General features: G+C 40.4%; 1 protein-coding gene across 1 annotated transcript in view; it reads right to left on the reverse strand.

Annotated features, from left to right (window-relative positions):
• DNAJC6 (DnaJ heat shock protein family (Hsp40) member C6) overlaps positions 1–13,176 on the reverse strand; it is a 122,321-nt gene that overhangs the window by 50,884 nt on the left and 58,261 nt on the right. Inside the window, exons 2-4 of the mRNA XM_074221247.1 lie at positions 11,516–11,666; positions 8,114–8,163; positions 7,862–8,010 (exon numbers count right to left, since the gene is read on the reverse strand). Coding sequence (XP_074077348.1) covers positions 7,862–8,010; positions 8,114–8,163; positions 11,516–11,666 — 350 coding nt within the window. The remainder of the gene's footprint in view (positions 1–7,861; positions 8,011–8,113; positions 8,164–11,515; positions 11,667–13,176) is intronic.

A 13,176-nucleotide genomic window follows, 5' to 3' on the forward strand; every position in this document is an offset into this window, starting at 1 on the left:
AGATAGAGTTGGACCCATACCAGGAGGGGCTTTGAATATAAAAGAAAAATTTGTTTTTGGCTTGGCAGCTAATCAGGAGCCTCTCGAAGCCTTTAGAAGAGGGACTGGATTGATCTTGTATTAGAAAGATTACAGGAGCTGCAATGTAGAAGACATAGACTAAAGCGGCTATAGTCTAAAGGCTAAGTTTTATTGAATTAGACCAGGTGAGAAGAGAGAAGGGCTTGAATTTTGGTTCTTGCGGTGGATAGGAGTGACCAGATACCAGGTGTATGGTCAAGGGAGACATGCTGGTACTCCTTCATTGGATGGACATCAAGGTCATAAACTCGGACAATGAGAAGGAGGAGGTTGGGGCCTTGAATAGAGAGAGAAAATTGGAGGAAAATGTCCTTAAAAGATATAAAGATAATGCTACTTTGTCCAAGATAACAAAGATCCAGGAGGAAAGTAAGTTTTGTACATGAAATGAACCATTTTTCTCAAATCTGTTAAGAGCATGAAGAAGCTGAGAACTAGAGGCCAAATGATTTGACCAAGGTCACTCAGGTAGCAAGTAGCCGAGTGGAGCTTGAGGCCGGACCCAGAATCCTCTCCAATCACCACCAATAATAGTCATAGGCCATGAATGAGTTAGTATCATTATTCATCATCAAAGCATTTTATATGCTAATAACGACAATTCCGTGAGGGTGAGTTTATTGGGATTCCCATTTCACAGATGAGAAAACTTAGTCTGGAAGTGGTGCAATGATCTGCCCAGAAAAAAAGGAAACTGTACGTCTGTAGGTGTCTCTGATTACAAGTGCAGCACTGTCTCTGCTATGTCGCTGATGTAGAGAAAGTCTCAGAATCGTGGCCGCGCTGGAAGGGATCATCAGCATCCACCAAGTCAAGAGTTCTGAGTCTTTGGTGGCCTCAGAAACCCAGGAGTCCCTTCTCAGAATGCTGGGGGTGTTCCTAATGCCTAATGGAGGAAGATAGCTGCACTTCAGGCAAAGGTGAGTGAAAATAAAGACGACCCATTGTTTGCTTCTCCAAGTGCACAACCCTCCCTCTGAAAAGTAACAATGGCCAGCGGACCCCAACCTAAACCCCGGCTCTACTCCAAACCCTTCATCCCTATTTCAAAGGTGAGAAAATGAAGCATCACTGGGAAACGTATTTGATATTTTTTTAAACTTTCACACAGAACCATACCTAAGACGTTTTACCCCTGGGCAAGGGTGACAGACCAGGGTTTCTGTTGCCTTGAGACTGAGGAAAGACACAGCGACCCCAGGCCATATGCACAAGGTCACTGCTGGGGAAGCATGGGAAGGGGGGGAGGTAGGGAAAAGCTCCCCCCAGTCACCATCTGGTGGCTTCCTATTTTAACTAATCTTGCTAATGAGGTGCTAAGCTCTGTGCTTTCTACACTGCTGAAGAAAAATGTGCTAGCTGTCCTCCGAGGCTGGTGCCTCCCCAAGTCAAGGACCTGGGGCAAGATGGATGACTCTGTCTGTCCTCCATACAGACGCAGTATGGTTTTCACCTTCCCAGCTGTAACCCTGTGGTGCTTAGGACTCTCCCAACGACATGAAATGCGAAGAAGAAAAGTGGCATGGACCTTTCTGTGTACTGTAGCTATGATCAAATTTAGAAATGGTGATCTTGGGGCAGCTAGGCGGTATATGGGATAGAGCACAGTCCCTGGAGTCAAGAGGGCCTGAGTTCAAATTTGACTTCACATAATCATTGCATAGCTGGACGACCTTGGTCAAGTCACTTAACCCCATTGTCTTAAATAAGTAAAATTAAAAAAAAAGAAACGGTGATTTTAACCTCATTTGATACCCTGGCCGTAGTGTTGTATCTGAAGGGAGTGTGTGTGTGTGTGTGTGTGTGTGTGTGTGTGTGTGTGTGTGTGTCTGTATGTAGATATACAGAGAGTCAGAGACAGAGATAGGCAGAGAGAGAAGAGAAGAGAGGGAGAGAAAGATCCAAGAGGGTCACAGCATCATGATGTCATAACTCTTAGAGGATTTCTAAGATTTTACAGAAGAGGAAACTGAGGCATAAAGGTTAAAAGACTTGTCATCCCTCGCAGAGTGAATGGTAGAATTGGAATTATAACCTAAGTCATATCTGAAGCTGGGAGCCCAACCCCCCTGCCAGCTACTTAGTCTAACACTCTCATTCCACTGGTGAGGGAACTGAGGAACAGAGGAGGGCCTGCCTTGTCCAAGCACTGATGGGAAGGAAGCTCATTTGCTTTGCCTCCAAGGCTTGGCCTTCCCCAGCGCAGCTGCTCCGCTCAAGCCCTGATCATGGTGGCTGCCAAAGGCTTGTGCATTAACTTGCTCCCACATCCTCCTCTACATCATTATTTCATGTAGCCCCTGCCAGGCCATGTGGCCTCTTAGCATAATTAAATCCTAATGAAGTCGCCCATTAAAAGCCGGCAGTAGGAGAAAACTCTTCAGGGAAGTCATTTCTAAGCAGAATATAAAGCAATCTGAGCCCAGAGTGTGGATTGAATGCCTTTCTGGCCTCCTCTAATGGCCCATCTTGCCACAAATTCCACACTTCAGCCAAATCTAACAAGTCTGTCCCTGTCTTTTCATGCTCCTGCTGTTCCTCAGACCTGGAATGCCCTCTCTCAGTGTTGAATTCTTCCCTGTTTTTTAAAGAGCAACCCAAATGCCACCTCCTCTGCTAGGAGAGAGTCAGTGATCCCCTCTAAGCAATTTGGTCTTTACCCTACTGGGAGAGCTGTACATGAGACATTCTATGTGTTGTGTAAAAGATTGTTACAGTGAATTGGGTGGTTCTGATGAGATTTTATCCAAACACTGGAGAGAATGCTATAAAAGCTCACGTGGGTCTGTCAGATGTACTTTGGTCCAATGTTGGGTATCCAAACCAGGACTGGGCACTGAAGATGAAGGCTGAACCTCTTTTCCTCCAGTATCTTAAATTTAGAATGGGAAGGAATACATACTTACATGAAGAAAGCAGAGAAATGTACCAAGGCAACAAAGAAGATGGTGTGATAATGTAAACAATAACATTTGGGTTTCAATGGACTAACATTAACCATCTAATAGATGTCAGGCATCAGTGATGCAAATGCTATTGTAACCCTATCTTCCCTCAATTCCCTTATAAAAGACTATGGGAAACATGTTCCCAGAGAAGCAAAAAGAGGATCCATACAAAATAGGTCAAAATAAAAACAAAGTTATTAGGAAGATAGACTCTACAACCACTGAGTTTTTTATCCAGAGCTTCTAGCATGGTGTTTTGCATACAGCAAGTGCTTAATACATGTTAAGTGACTGAAAAAAGTGACTTCTGTCACTTTTTTTGCCATGAATTTGAAAGGACATGGAGATTGACAGTATACTGTGGCACTGAAGCTGGAGTTAGGAAGACAATAGTTCAAAATGACACTAATAGTGTGACCCTTGGCAAGTAATTTCACTTCTGTCGGTTCAAATTTTCTCATCAGTAATATAGGGTTGTTAGACTCAATCACTTCTAACGTCTCTTTCAGCTCTAAATCTATGATCCCATGATCCTATACTTTGTTATCTGATGAGAGAACATGGTAGTAATGCAGAGAAAGAACCCTGAGCTTGGAATTAAAAAAAAAAAACCTAGATTAGAATCCAGGTTCCATAGCATTGGAATAGTTATTTCACTTGTTCTACAAAATGGGGAAACCAACGCTCACAAAATTTGCTCAGTAGATTTGTTGTGAGGTCAAAGGAGAGCAGGTTCATCGAGCACTTTGTGATGGGTGAGGGGTAGACCAACATCAGCCATTATTGTTGTTAATTAAAGGAGCAAGACAGAATGTAAACATGTGTGTTTGTGTGTGTGTGTGTGTGTGTGTGTGTGTGAGAGAGAGAGAGAGAGAGTGTGTGTGTGTGTGTGTGTGTGTGTGTGAGAGAGAGAGAGAGAGAGAGTGTGTGTGTGTGTGTGTGTGTGTGTGTGTGTGTGTGAGAGAGAGAGAGAGAGAGAGAGAGAGAGAGAGAGAGAGAGAGCCCTAAAAGTTGCTACATGGGAGGAGGAAGCAAAGACTCTTTGGAAGAAACAAAGTGAGTAAGATCCACAAGTGGCTAATGGACTGAGGGGAGAGAGCATCGTGCTTAGAATAAAACGGGGTGACACCTGATTAAGCAATCCTGCTCATTTGGGGCCATCTGCTACAAAATAGAAGGGGTGGCATTAGAGGAGCCTGAGGACAGCTGCCAGCAGAGGCTGAGGACAAGACAGGACTGTCCAAGTTGGAATAAGTGAAGGTGCCAAGAATGCTGGGGACAACAGTAAAGCTGGCACATTTTCTATGGCAATGGGCATTGCTCAAGGCCATAATAGAACCCCTCTCCCTCTCCTCTTCCCCTATCCAAATGCCACATGACCATCAAGGCTCAGCTCTCCTCCCCCATGATAGCATCCCTGGCTACTCCAGACCACACTTCTCTCCACCATCTCAGAAACCACGTACCATTTACAACACATCGGTCCCCAATCCATTAGCCCTGGCTGAGGGCTGGTTTGTCTGCTCCAGATGATGGCGGCTATGTTTAATTCATTTCAGTATGACCACTGCAAAAATATTTGGAAAGTATCCTAGTATCCAGCTCATTTGCTAGTGCCTTCCTTCCTTTCCCACTTCCCAAGCACTTGACATAAACGTTTAGTCATTTTTGGACATGTCTGACTCTTTATGCTCCTATTTGGGGTTTTCTTGGCAAAGACACTGGAATGGTCTTGCTATTTCCTTCTCCACTCATTTGACAAACGGGGAAACAGAGGCAAACAAGGAGAAGTGGCTTGTCCAGGGTCACACAGTTTGCAAAAATCTCAGGTTAGATTTGAACTCAAGGTGATGAGTCTTCCTGATTCTAGACTGGGTGCTCTGTGCACTATGGTGCCACCTAGTGAGCTTTTTATTAAATCGTATTTATTTATATTTTTTCTTTTCTTTTATTCTATCCATACTTAAACAGATCCTTGCTGTTTCTCCCAATAGAATGTAAACTCTGTGAGTGTGTTTTTCATTCCTTTACTTTTCCTACGGGCTCCCACAAGACCTGACCCAAGTTAAAGTTTAATAATGCACTTGGATTGAAATCCCAGCACAATATTTCTGAGATCCCAGACTCATCACCCCAAGCAGCTTCAGTATATTTAGCTTCCCTACATAGCCTAAAACATGGTCAAGAAGGAAGACCTCAGCTAATCTTTGCAACTGCTTCCAAGTGACAAACAGGGGAAAATATCATAAAAACTCTTGGAATAGGCGTCACCTCATTCATCAATAGCAAAGCCTGACAATAGGCTACTTGGTTCATTAAACATCACCAGAAAGTCATTTCCTTCTAGATAATGCCCAGAAAATAGCTACTTCACATAAATGATCTCATTTTATCCTCACAATTCTGAGTTGTAGTTCTATTTTTATCCTTCCTTTTCAGATGAGAAAATCAAGACAGAGTATAAGTGACTTGCCCAGGGTCACACAGCTTCGGAGTGTCCGAGTCACTGGGTTCCAATCCCACATCTTTCTGGCTACTACCACCAGCAAATCTCTAGGTGTTGGGAATACAAAGATAAAATAAGTAATCCCTGCCTCCAAGGATCTTCCCTTCAGGGAAGGAGTGGTGTACCACATGTAAAACACATACATAAATCCAAAACAAAGAAAATACAAAGGAATTTAAGAAGGGAAGAGAAAGCACAAAAGCACCCAGGGGTAGGAGGGGAACAGATGGGAGTAGGGACCCCTCTACACTGAAAAATTCTGGAGGGCTTCCCAAACAGCTTTGATTTATATGGATTGTATTGATCTCTCTTTGAGAAAACATTTTGTTATCGTCATGACATTACTCACTACCACACTGCCTCCCATACAACAAATCAGAAGTAGAATTAAGTTCCTTTTCTATGTCTTCTAGACGTCTTTGGTAATTCACCATGGAATCTTCCTCACCATAGTGGGTTGTTTGCTTTTTGGTTTTTTTAATTCATAATGGAAGGAAATACTCAATTTCAGTTAGATGCCAGTAAAAATAAAAATGCAATTTTTTTTTTCATCCAAGGTCATGGATTCCCTGAAATCTATCCACTGATCCAGGTTAAGAACCCAAGTCCTAAAAAGTGCTGATCTCCTTACAAAAGACCAGGCATGATGGTTCACAGAGAAAGCATCAAATGTAAAAGGGTAGTTCAAAAGGTCTATTTACACTAAGGGTTCTTAACCTAAGGACTGAATTATTCTGAGAATTGCATTTCAATACAATTGGTTTCATTTGTAATACTACTTATTTAATTATAAGCACTCTGAAAACTGTCCATAGACTTCACCAGATGATAGTCCCAAAGGGTCAAATCATGAACCAAAAACAATTTCCAAATCTTGGTTGACATCATAATTTTGTTTTGCTATTTTAATTAAAAATGTTTCACCCAGTTCATTTTCAGTGTTATGTTATGCAGATACTTTAGATATGGTAATAAATTTCACAGAGGTGTCAGAAAAGATATTTTGCCAAGTGGATTGGTCCAATAGCCGCAACTTTTTTGTAAATGTTTGAAAAAAGCAGCAATGTGCTCACTGTTATTGGGAAGGGAAAGGAAAGGGAGAGAGGTAGAAAATGTGGAACTCAAAAGCTTTCAAAAAGATGATGCTGAAAACTAATTTTGCATGTAATTAAAAATAAAATAAAATATTCAAAACTGTATCAATGAATTTTTTAAAAATACTTTGGAAAGTGCCACCTATTCCTTGCTCCTGAAGAATCCAAATGCTGGAATAAGAAGTAAAAAACCACGGAGAATTGATTGTTTTCTGGATGTTTTAATGAATTCAGAGATCATCATCATCATCATAAATAGTATTTATATACCATTTTAAGGTTTATAAAATGTTAACAAATATTGTTTCATGTTCACAACAAACCTGGCATTCAGGGGCTATTATCATGCTCATTTTACAGATAAGAAAACTGAGGCAGAGCGGGTCCACACAGCTAGTAAGTGTCTGAGACCATACTTGAATAGCACAATAGAGTCAGGAAGAACTAAGCTCAAATCTTGCCTCAGACAATTTACTAGCTAGGTGACCCTGAGCAAGTCACTTAACTTCTTCTTTCGATTTCCTCATTTATAAAATAGCAATAATAATAACAGCTACTACCAGGATTGTTGTGAGGATAAAATGAGATCAAATTTGTGAGGACTTAGCACAGTCCTCTGAATAATGTAGACACTTCTTTCCAAATAGAATAAATCTATTCCCTCTTCCATGGGAGAACCCTCCATATACTTGAAGGTAGTGATAAAGGTCCCCCCAAATCACTTCTTTACCTTCATTTCATCATCTATAAAGTGAGGGACTAGAAGCAGATGACTCGCCTCCCTTTGTAGCCTCAGAATTTGGTGATATGAAACATGATAAATACTTTTTTACTTGTCTTGGCTGAATGTATTCTCAAGACCATTCTGGTTCTTAATCCCACAATTCCTTTAAAAACTGCCTGCTCTCTTTGGGATGAAAACCTCCAGCATGACCTTCATTAACATTAACCCACTGAGCAAGCCAAGCATTGAATATTTTTCCACCCTAAATTAAAAGGTGTGAATATCAACTCAACCATGGCAACATATGATTCCTTCCTGCATATGTTTTCAGCCAAAGAACTTTCCAGGATCTCTAAGAAAGACCTAATAAATCCTGAACTATACAAATCCTCCAAAGCTGGCATTCTTAATCTCTTCTGCAACCAAAGGAAGAGGCTTCTTCAGGCAAACTCTTAGAACAGCCCCCAGGCTGGATCCCAAGTGTGACCCCAGATCAAGAATCACTTACCCTGTTGTGAAACTTGGCACTGCGATAGGATTTGGGTGATAGATTGAATACTGTATAATGGTCAGGATGCCTGGAATCCAAGAAAGTTCGGACATCTTCTATCTGATTCCTGAATCCTAGCTCAACTCCTTCTGCAGGAAAGGACATCACTAAGAATGGAACAAAAAGAATTTTGATAAACAGGACTATCCTTCATGATTGTATCAGGTCAAAACTATGTCCTTGCAGACATACAGAAAATAAGAAACTTACCGATAATTCTGGAGGTAATGTAGGAAATGTCTAATTCTCCTTTAGTGTAACTAAAGACAAGAAAGGACAAGACATTGGTTAATAATTGTCCAAGCAGCACTAAATTAATCTGCTTTGTTTCTGTCCTTAAATCACTAGTCCTCTTCATCCCCCACCCTGGTAAAAGAATTTAAAAAAGAATCCCAAGAGATCCACAATTTTTTTTCTTTGAACATACAAATGAATTTTGATCACATTGATACATTTACTCAGCCAAAGAAATCATCCCTCTGCTGTCAACATTGATTCACTGCACTATCCTTTTTACTTCAACATCCCATCTACAAAGCCCAAAGGATTCCTCCTCATTCCCCCCTTTAGATGTCACTCTAAGAACATATGACATTCCAGACCAGAGAAGTGTTGAATACTCATTAGAAATAATGTTCCAGCCTCACAATCTGGACTGAAATAATTCAAAATGGCAAGCCCCAAGACATGGCTGACTTGGAACACAAAGGTATATTAATACTGAACGGCAAGTACACGCAACTCCTGTCATGTCAAAATAGTCGTAATATCTTCTTCCCTCCTACCTTCAATTCTCCCCCACTCACATCCTTCTACACTGTCTAACATCATTGTATATCACTATATAGGAGCAACTGGCGAGACATATTTCCATCACTTTTATTAAGGGGTATTTATTTCTGTTTCTATCTTGCCAATTAAGTTTAAAGTATTTATTGGTGGAGAAGGCCATGACTTCAATTTCTTCTGAAGCTAAACAAATCAATCAACCAACCAACCGTGTGTAACCTTGGGCAAGTCATTGAACTTCTCTGGTACTCAATTTCTTCATCCATAAAATGAAGAGGTTATCAGATTCAGTGGCCTCTAAGGTCCCCATTCCAGGCTTCCACACAGTCAGTCAAGGAATATGATTTCTTTGGTATAGGGACTCCTCCCAATCCAGGTCATCCTCTTCTCTGTAACTTATCATCTTAGAAAATTTGGATTAAGTTCTTTTTAAGCAGTTATTTATTTTCAAGACACGGGCTAAGCCCTAGAAATACACAGAAAAAGCCAAGACTTGGAGGAACTTACATTTTAAAGGCAGAAATAATATATAGATGACCAATAACATACAAAAAACAGAGTGGAGAAGGTTACTTTACATGGACAGGCCTCAGCATATAATGTACAAGTATGTCTGCACATAGTAGAGCTATTTAACCCACCAAATTTCCAATGGTCTGATCCAAAATCCACTTCACTCTTACTGTTGAGTTTTCTAGCTCTCTGACATGGTCTATCAATCTTTTCAAAGTAAGCTTCTCCTAGATAGAAACTTTCTTTTGATTTGGAGGGAAATTTCTACTCCTGTGTTTTGCCTACTCATCTTGGATGGTGTCCAAACCTCAGTCTTCACTTCTATGCTCTTCCCCACAGAGATACTGTTCATGTCTCTAATGATTAGTTTTGCCTTTCTTTTCTTCCAAACTTTATTCCAAGTATATGTCTCCTAATAAGTTCCGTATTTCAAACTGCCTAAGAAGCCTCAGTTTCACCTTGCCCTCAAGTTCACCATCACAAGGAACTTGTAATGAGACCCATCAAGATTCTCTTCCAAGAATGGAGTTTTAGAATCTTTTTAAATTAACTCTCTGATTTCAAAGTTCACCAGCTATTCATCTATTTAATGCTGGTTACTCTTTTTTTGTTGTTAAGTAATTTTAATCAAACCCAACTTTTCATGAACCCATTTGGGGTTTTCTGGACAAAGACATTGGACACATGTCATCTCCTCCCCAAGCTCATCTTACAGATAAGAAAACTATGGCAAACAGGGTTAAGCGACTAGTCCAGAGTGAGACAGTTAGAAAGTGTCTCAGATAAAATTTGAACTCAGGTCTTTCTGACTCCAGCCTTGGTGCTCTATCCACAGTATAACCCTTGGTAATTCTCCAAGTCTATCCAAAAGATCAGCTCTTGAATTTCACTTTATAACACAAAGATCCCATTAAGCATCTAATGTGTTTTCTTAATATCATTGGCTCTCCATATGTGGCTGTTGATTGACTATAAGATTACAAATCATGGAATAATCAATACACATTGGCCTTGGAATCAAGAAGACCTGAAATAAACTCCCACCATGGCAATTTATTAGCTATGTGACCCTGGACAAGTCACAATATCTCTGAGCTTTTATTTTCACATCCACAAAAATGAGGAAGTTAGATTGAATTGTCGCTAAGGTCCCCTTCCAGCCTGGTACCCAGTAGGGCTAGGAAATGGAACTGTGATTTCACTGGTACGAAACTGCCTGTGGTAGAAACTCCTCCCATTCCATGGGACTTGGACTCTTAGAGTGTTGTCTAGATCACCAGAAGCAACAGTTAGAATGTTCCCAATAAATGCTTGCTTTTTAATCAAAAACTACTTACAAATGTGAAAGCCCAGTTCTCCCGGGTTGTGCTAGGTTAGCTAATGTCTGTTACTGTTCTAGAGAAAATGTCTTGGCAAATCATTAACAGATGAAATGAGATTGCCTTCAGATAAAATAGTAGCAAAAACTCCCCTATAGAAAGGGATCAAGAAAGCAGAATGACAAAAATGCAAGGATGAGGATAAAAGCCAGGACCACCTCAAACAGGAATGCAAACCTCTTAAATCGATCATTGACCAGAAAAACCACAAATTAATATTATGTAGTTTTACTATATTATTATTATTTATTTTGTTAAAATTTCTCAATACCATTTTTAGGGGCTTTTTGCGAGGTAAATGGGGTTAAGTGGCTTGCCCAAGGCCACACAGCTAGGTCATTATTAAATGTTTGAGACTAGATTTGAACCCAGGTACTCCTGACTCCAGGGCAGGTGCTTTATCCACTGTGCTACCTAGCCACCCTCAATTACATTTTGATCTAGTTGCAAGGCAATCAGGAGTGTTGCAAACAGTGTTTCCAGATTCATACTGTTGACGTAGACAATGGGCAAAACTCCAGAGAATATTCATTCTTATTCTTTAGAACAGCATATTTGCAACTGACTCTTTTTCCTTTGTCCGCATCTGTAAATTTTTTGAAATTCTTCCTTGGACTAGGACAAGGAGTAAATTCCCTTTGCCATTGTGGAGCAATAATGATTTAGAAACTTGGAGCCTTAGAGATTTGGTGGAGAAACCAAGAGTTTCAAATACATATGTCCAGGGATATGTTATTGCCTGCAGCAGAGATACTGTCACTTCAAAGCTTGACTGCACTCATCAGGAAAGGTTCTTGGCCAATGATCCCATATAAACCTACTATAAACACAGCTGTCTTTGAGCAAAATAAGTAGTAGGAGGGTTTGTTTTGGTTACTTGCCTCACTACAGAGAACGGTTTGTTTAAGTACAGAGAGGACAAGTATCATACCTGGCAACAGATTGCATGACTTTGGAAGAAGTGTCCTTAATGGTGTCTTTGAGGTTGTCCTTTAGATTGCTAAATAGTCGGCCTGCACCTCCTTTTACCATGTCAAGAAGACCTCCACCATAGTTGGATTCCATGTCTGGAGATGAGGCACCTGGCAAAAGAAAAACAGGAAAGGAATCAAAATGAGATCAAATCAAAACTGAGTTACAATGTAGGCCAAACATTCAAATTGTGATTTTTCCTTCTTCAATCTGAAAATAGCATATTAGTCAATTATAGTTGACCCTGTAAGTATACCTAAAAGAGTTCCTGCACGTGGAGGATATCCTAGCCTACTGCTGCACTAAGGGTCTCTATCAAGTGTCAAGTCATAATAATGATTCTCCTTCATTCTCGAAAAAGAACATGGCATTGGGGAAGTGATACCTCGACAAGCACATGAACTGGGGTCCTTTGGTATTAATTGTTGAAGACATTCCTCCTGCCCAAAGCCTCTAATAGGTCTAAAAATGGACAAGAAGAATCAGATCATGGGAAAGTTATTAAGTGTCTGAGCATTATTCTACCGTCGATCCCATCAAACTGCTTATTTCTTTACCCTGGTAGTAATGAGAGAACCACCTCTTTCTTCCCTGAAATAGCAATTCCTGTCACCCATGGTCTGCTTTTAAACAGTCCTTTCAAGAACACAAACAAAATTTCGGCCTGCTTACACCAGTTGTTCAGCATTTTTACCCCTGGTTGTACTATGCTGGGACTTCTCTGATTTATCCGTCATGCCCTAGGAAGTTCATTGTTGGAAAACTTCATTGGCCTGCAAGATCCCATCAGTCCTGGTATTCTATTTCATCACCAGCCTCTGTCCCACTGATTAATGAGAAGAGCCATAAACTTTCAAACCTCCATTTAAGAAAAGGGTTCAGTTCAGACATCTGCTCATTTCTTACCTGGCTGCCTTAGTTTGGGACTTTTCTAATTCCTCCACCATGTAATGTTAGATTGTCTTTGAGGGGAGAGATTAGCTTTCACTTTCTTTTTGTATTTTTACACCCAGTACTAAGCACCCTGGCACACAGTAAATGATTAAAAATTGATTATTGACCAACAAACTGCCCACTACCCAACACTCACCCCTCCTCATTTATTACTCTCTTCCATTGTTATCACAGAAAGAAGCACTCATATATCAAGTTCACAGTTCCTAGCCATCACCAGGCTCAATAGGTAATGAAGCCCCAGTTCACAGAGTCATCCTCCCTTCACAGCTCTGATCAAAATATCATAAAACCAGTGTGATAAAGTGCAAGATGATATAAATAGATTTAGTCTGATAGAATGGAGAGAGTGATTTGGAAGTTTGTTCTCATGTGACATGATGTATTGTTATAATCGCAAAAAAAATTCCCAAATTGGAAGCCAAATTTTGTCATCTGGAATATGGTGATTACTGAATCTGGCAGGAGGGATAGTGGTAGGGGAGGTAGGGAGAGAATTCTGCCCTGTTCATTTCTATCAATAGTTATATTTCCAACTAGGACCTCTCTACCCCATCCCCCATAGCATTGTTCTAAGTGTTGACACCAGATTGATGATCTGGGGTGCTCTCTTCTTCTCTTACATTCTAGAATAGAATTTTAAGGCACAGAACTATTAAAAGATAT

The sequence above is a fragment of the Macrotis lagotis genome, chromosome 2 (assembly GCF_037893015.1).
Source record: "Macrotis lagotis isolate mMagLag1 chromosome 2, bilby.v1.9.chrom.fasta, whole genome shotgun sequence".
Classification (NCBI taxonomy): Eukaryota; Metazoa; Chordata; class Mammalia; order Peramelemorphia; family Peramelidae; genus Macrotis; species Macrotis lagotis.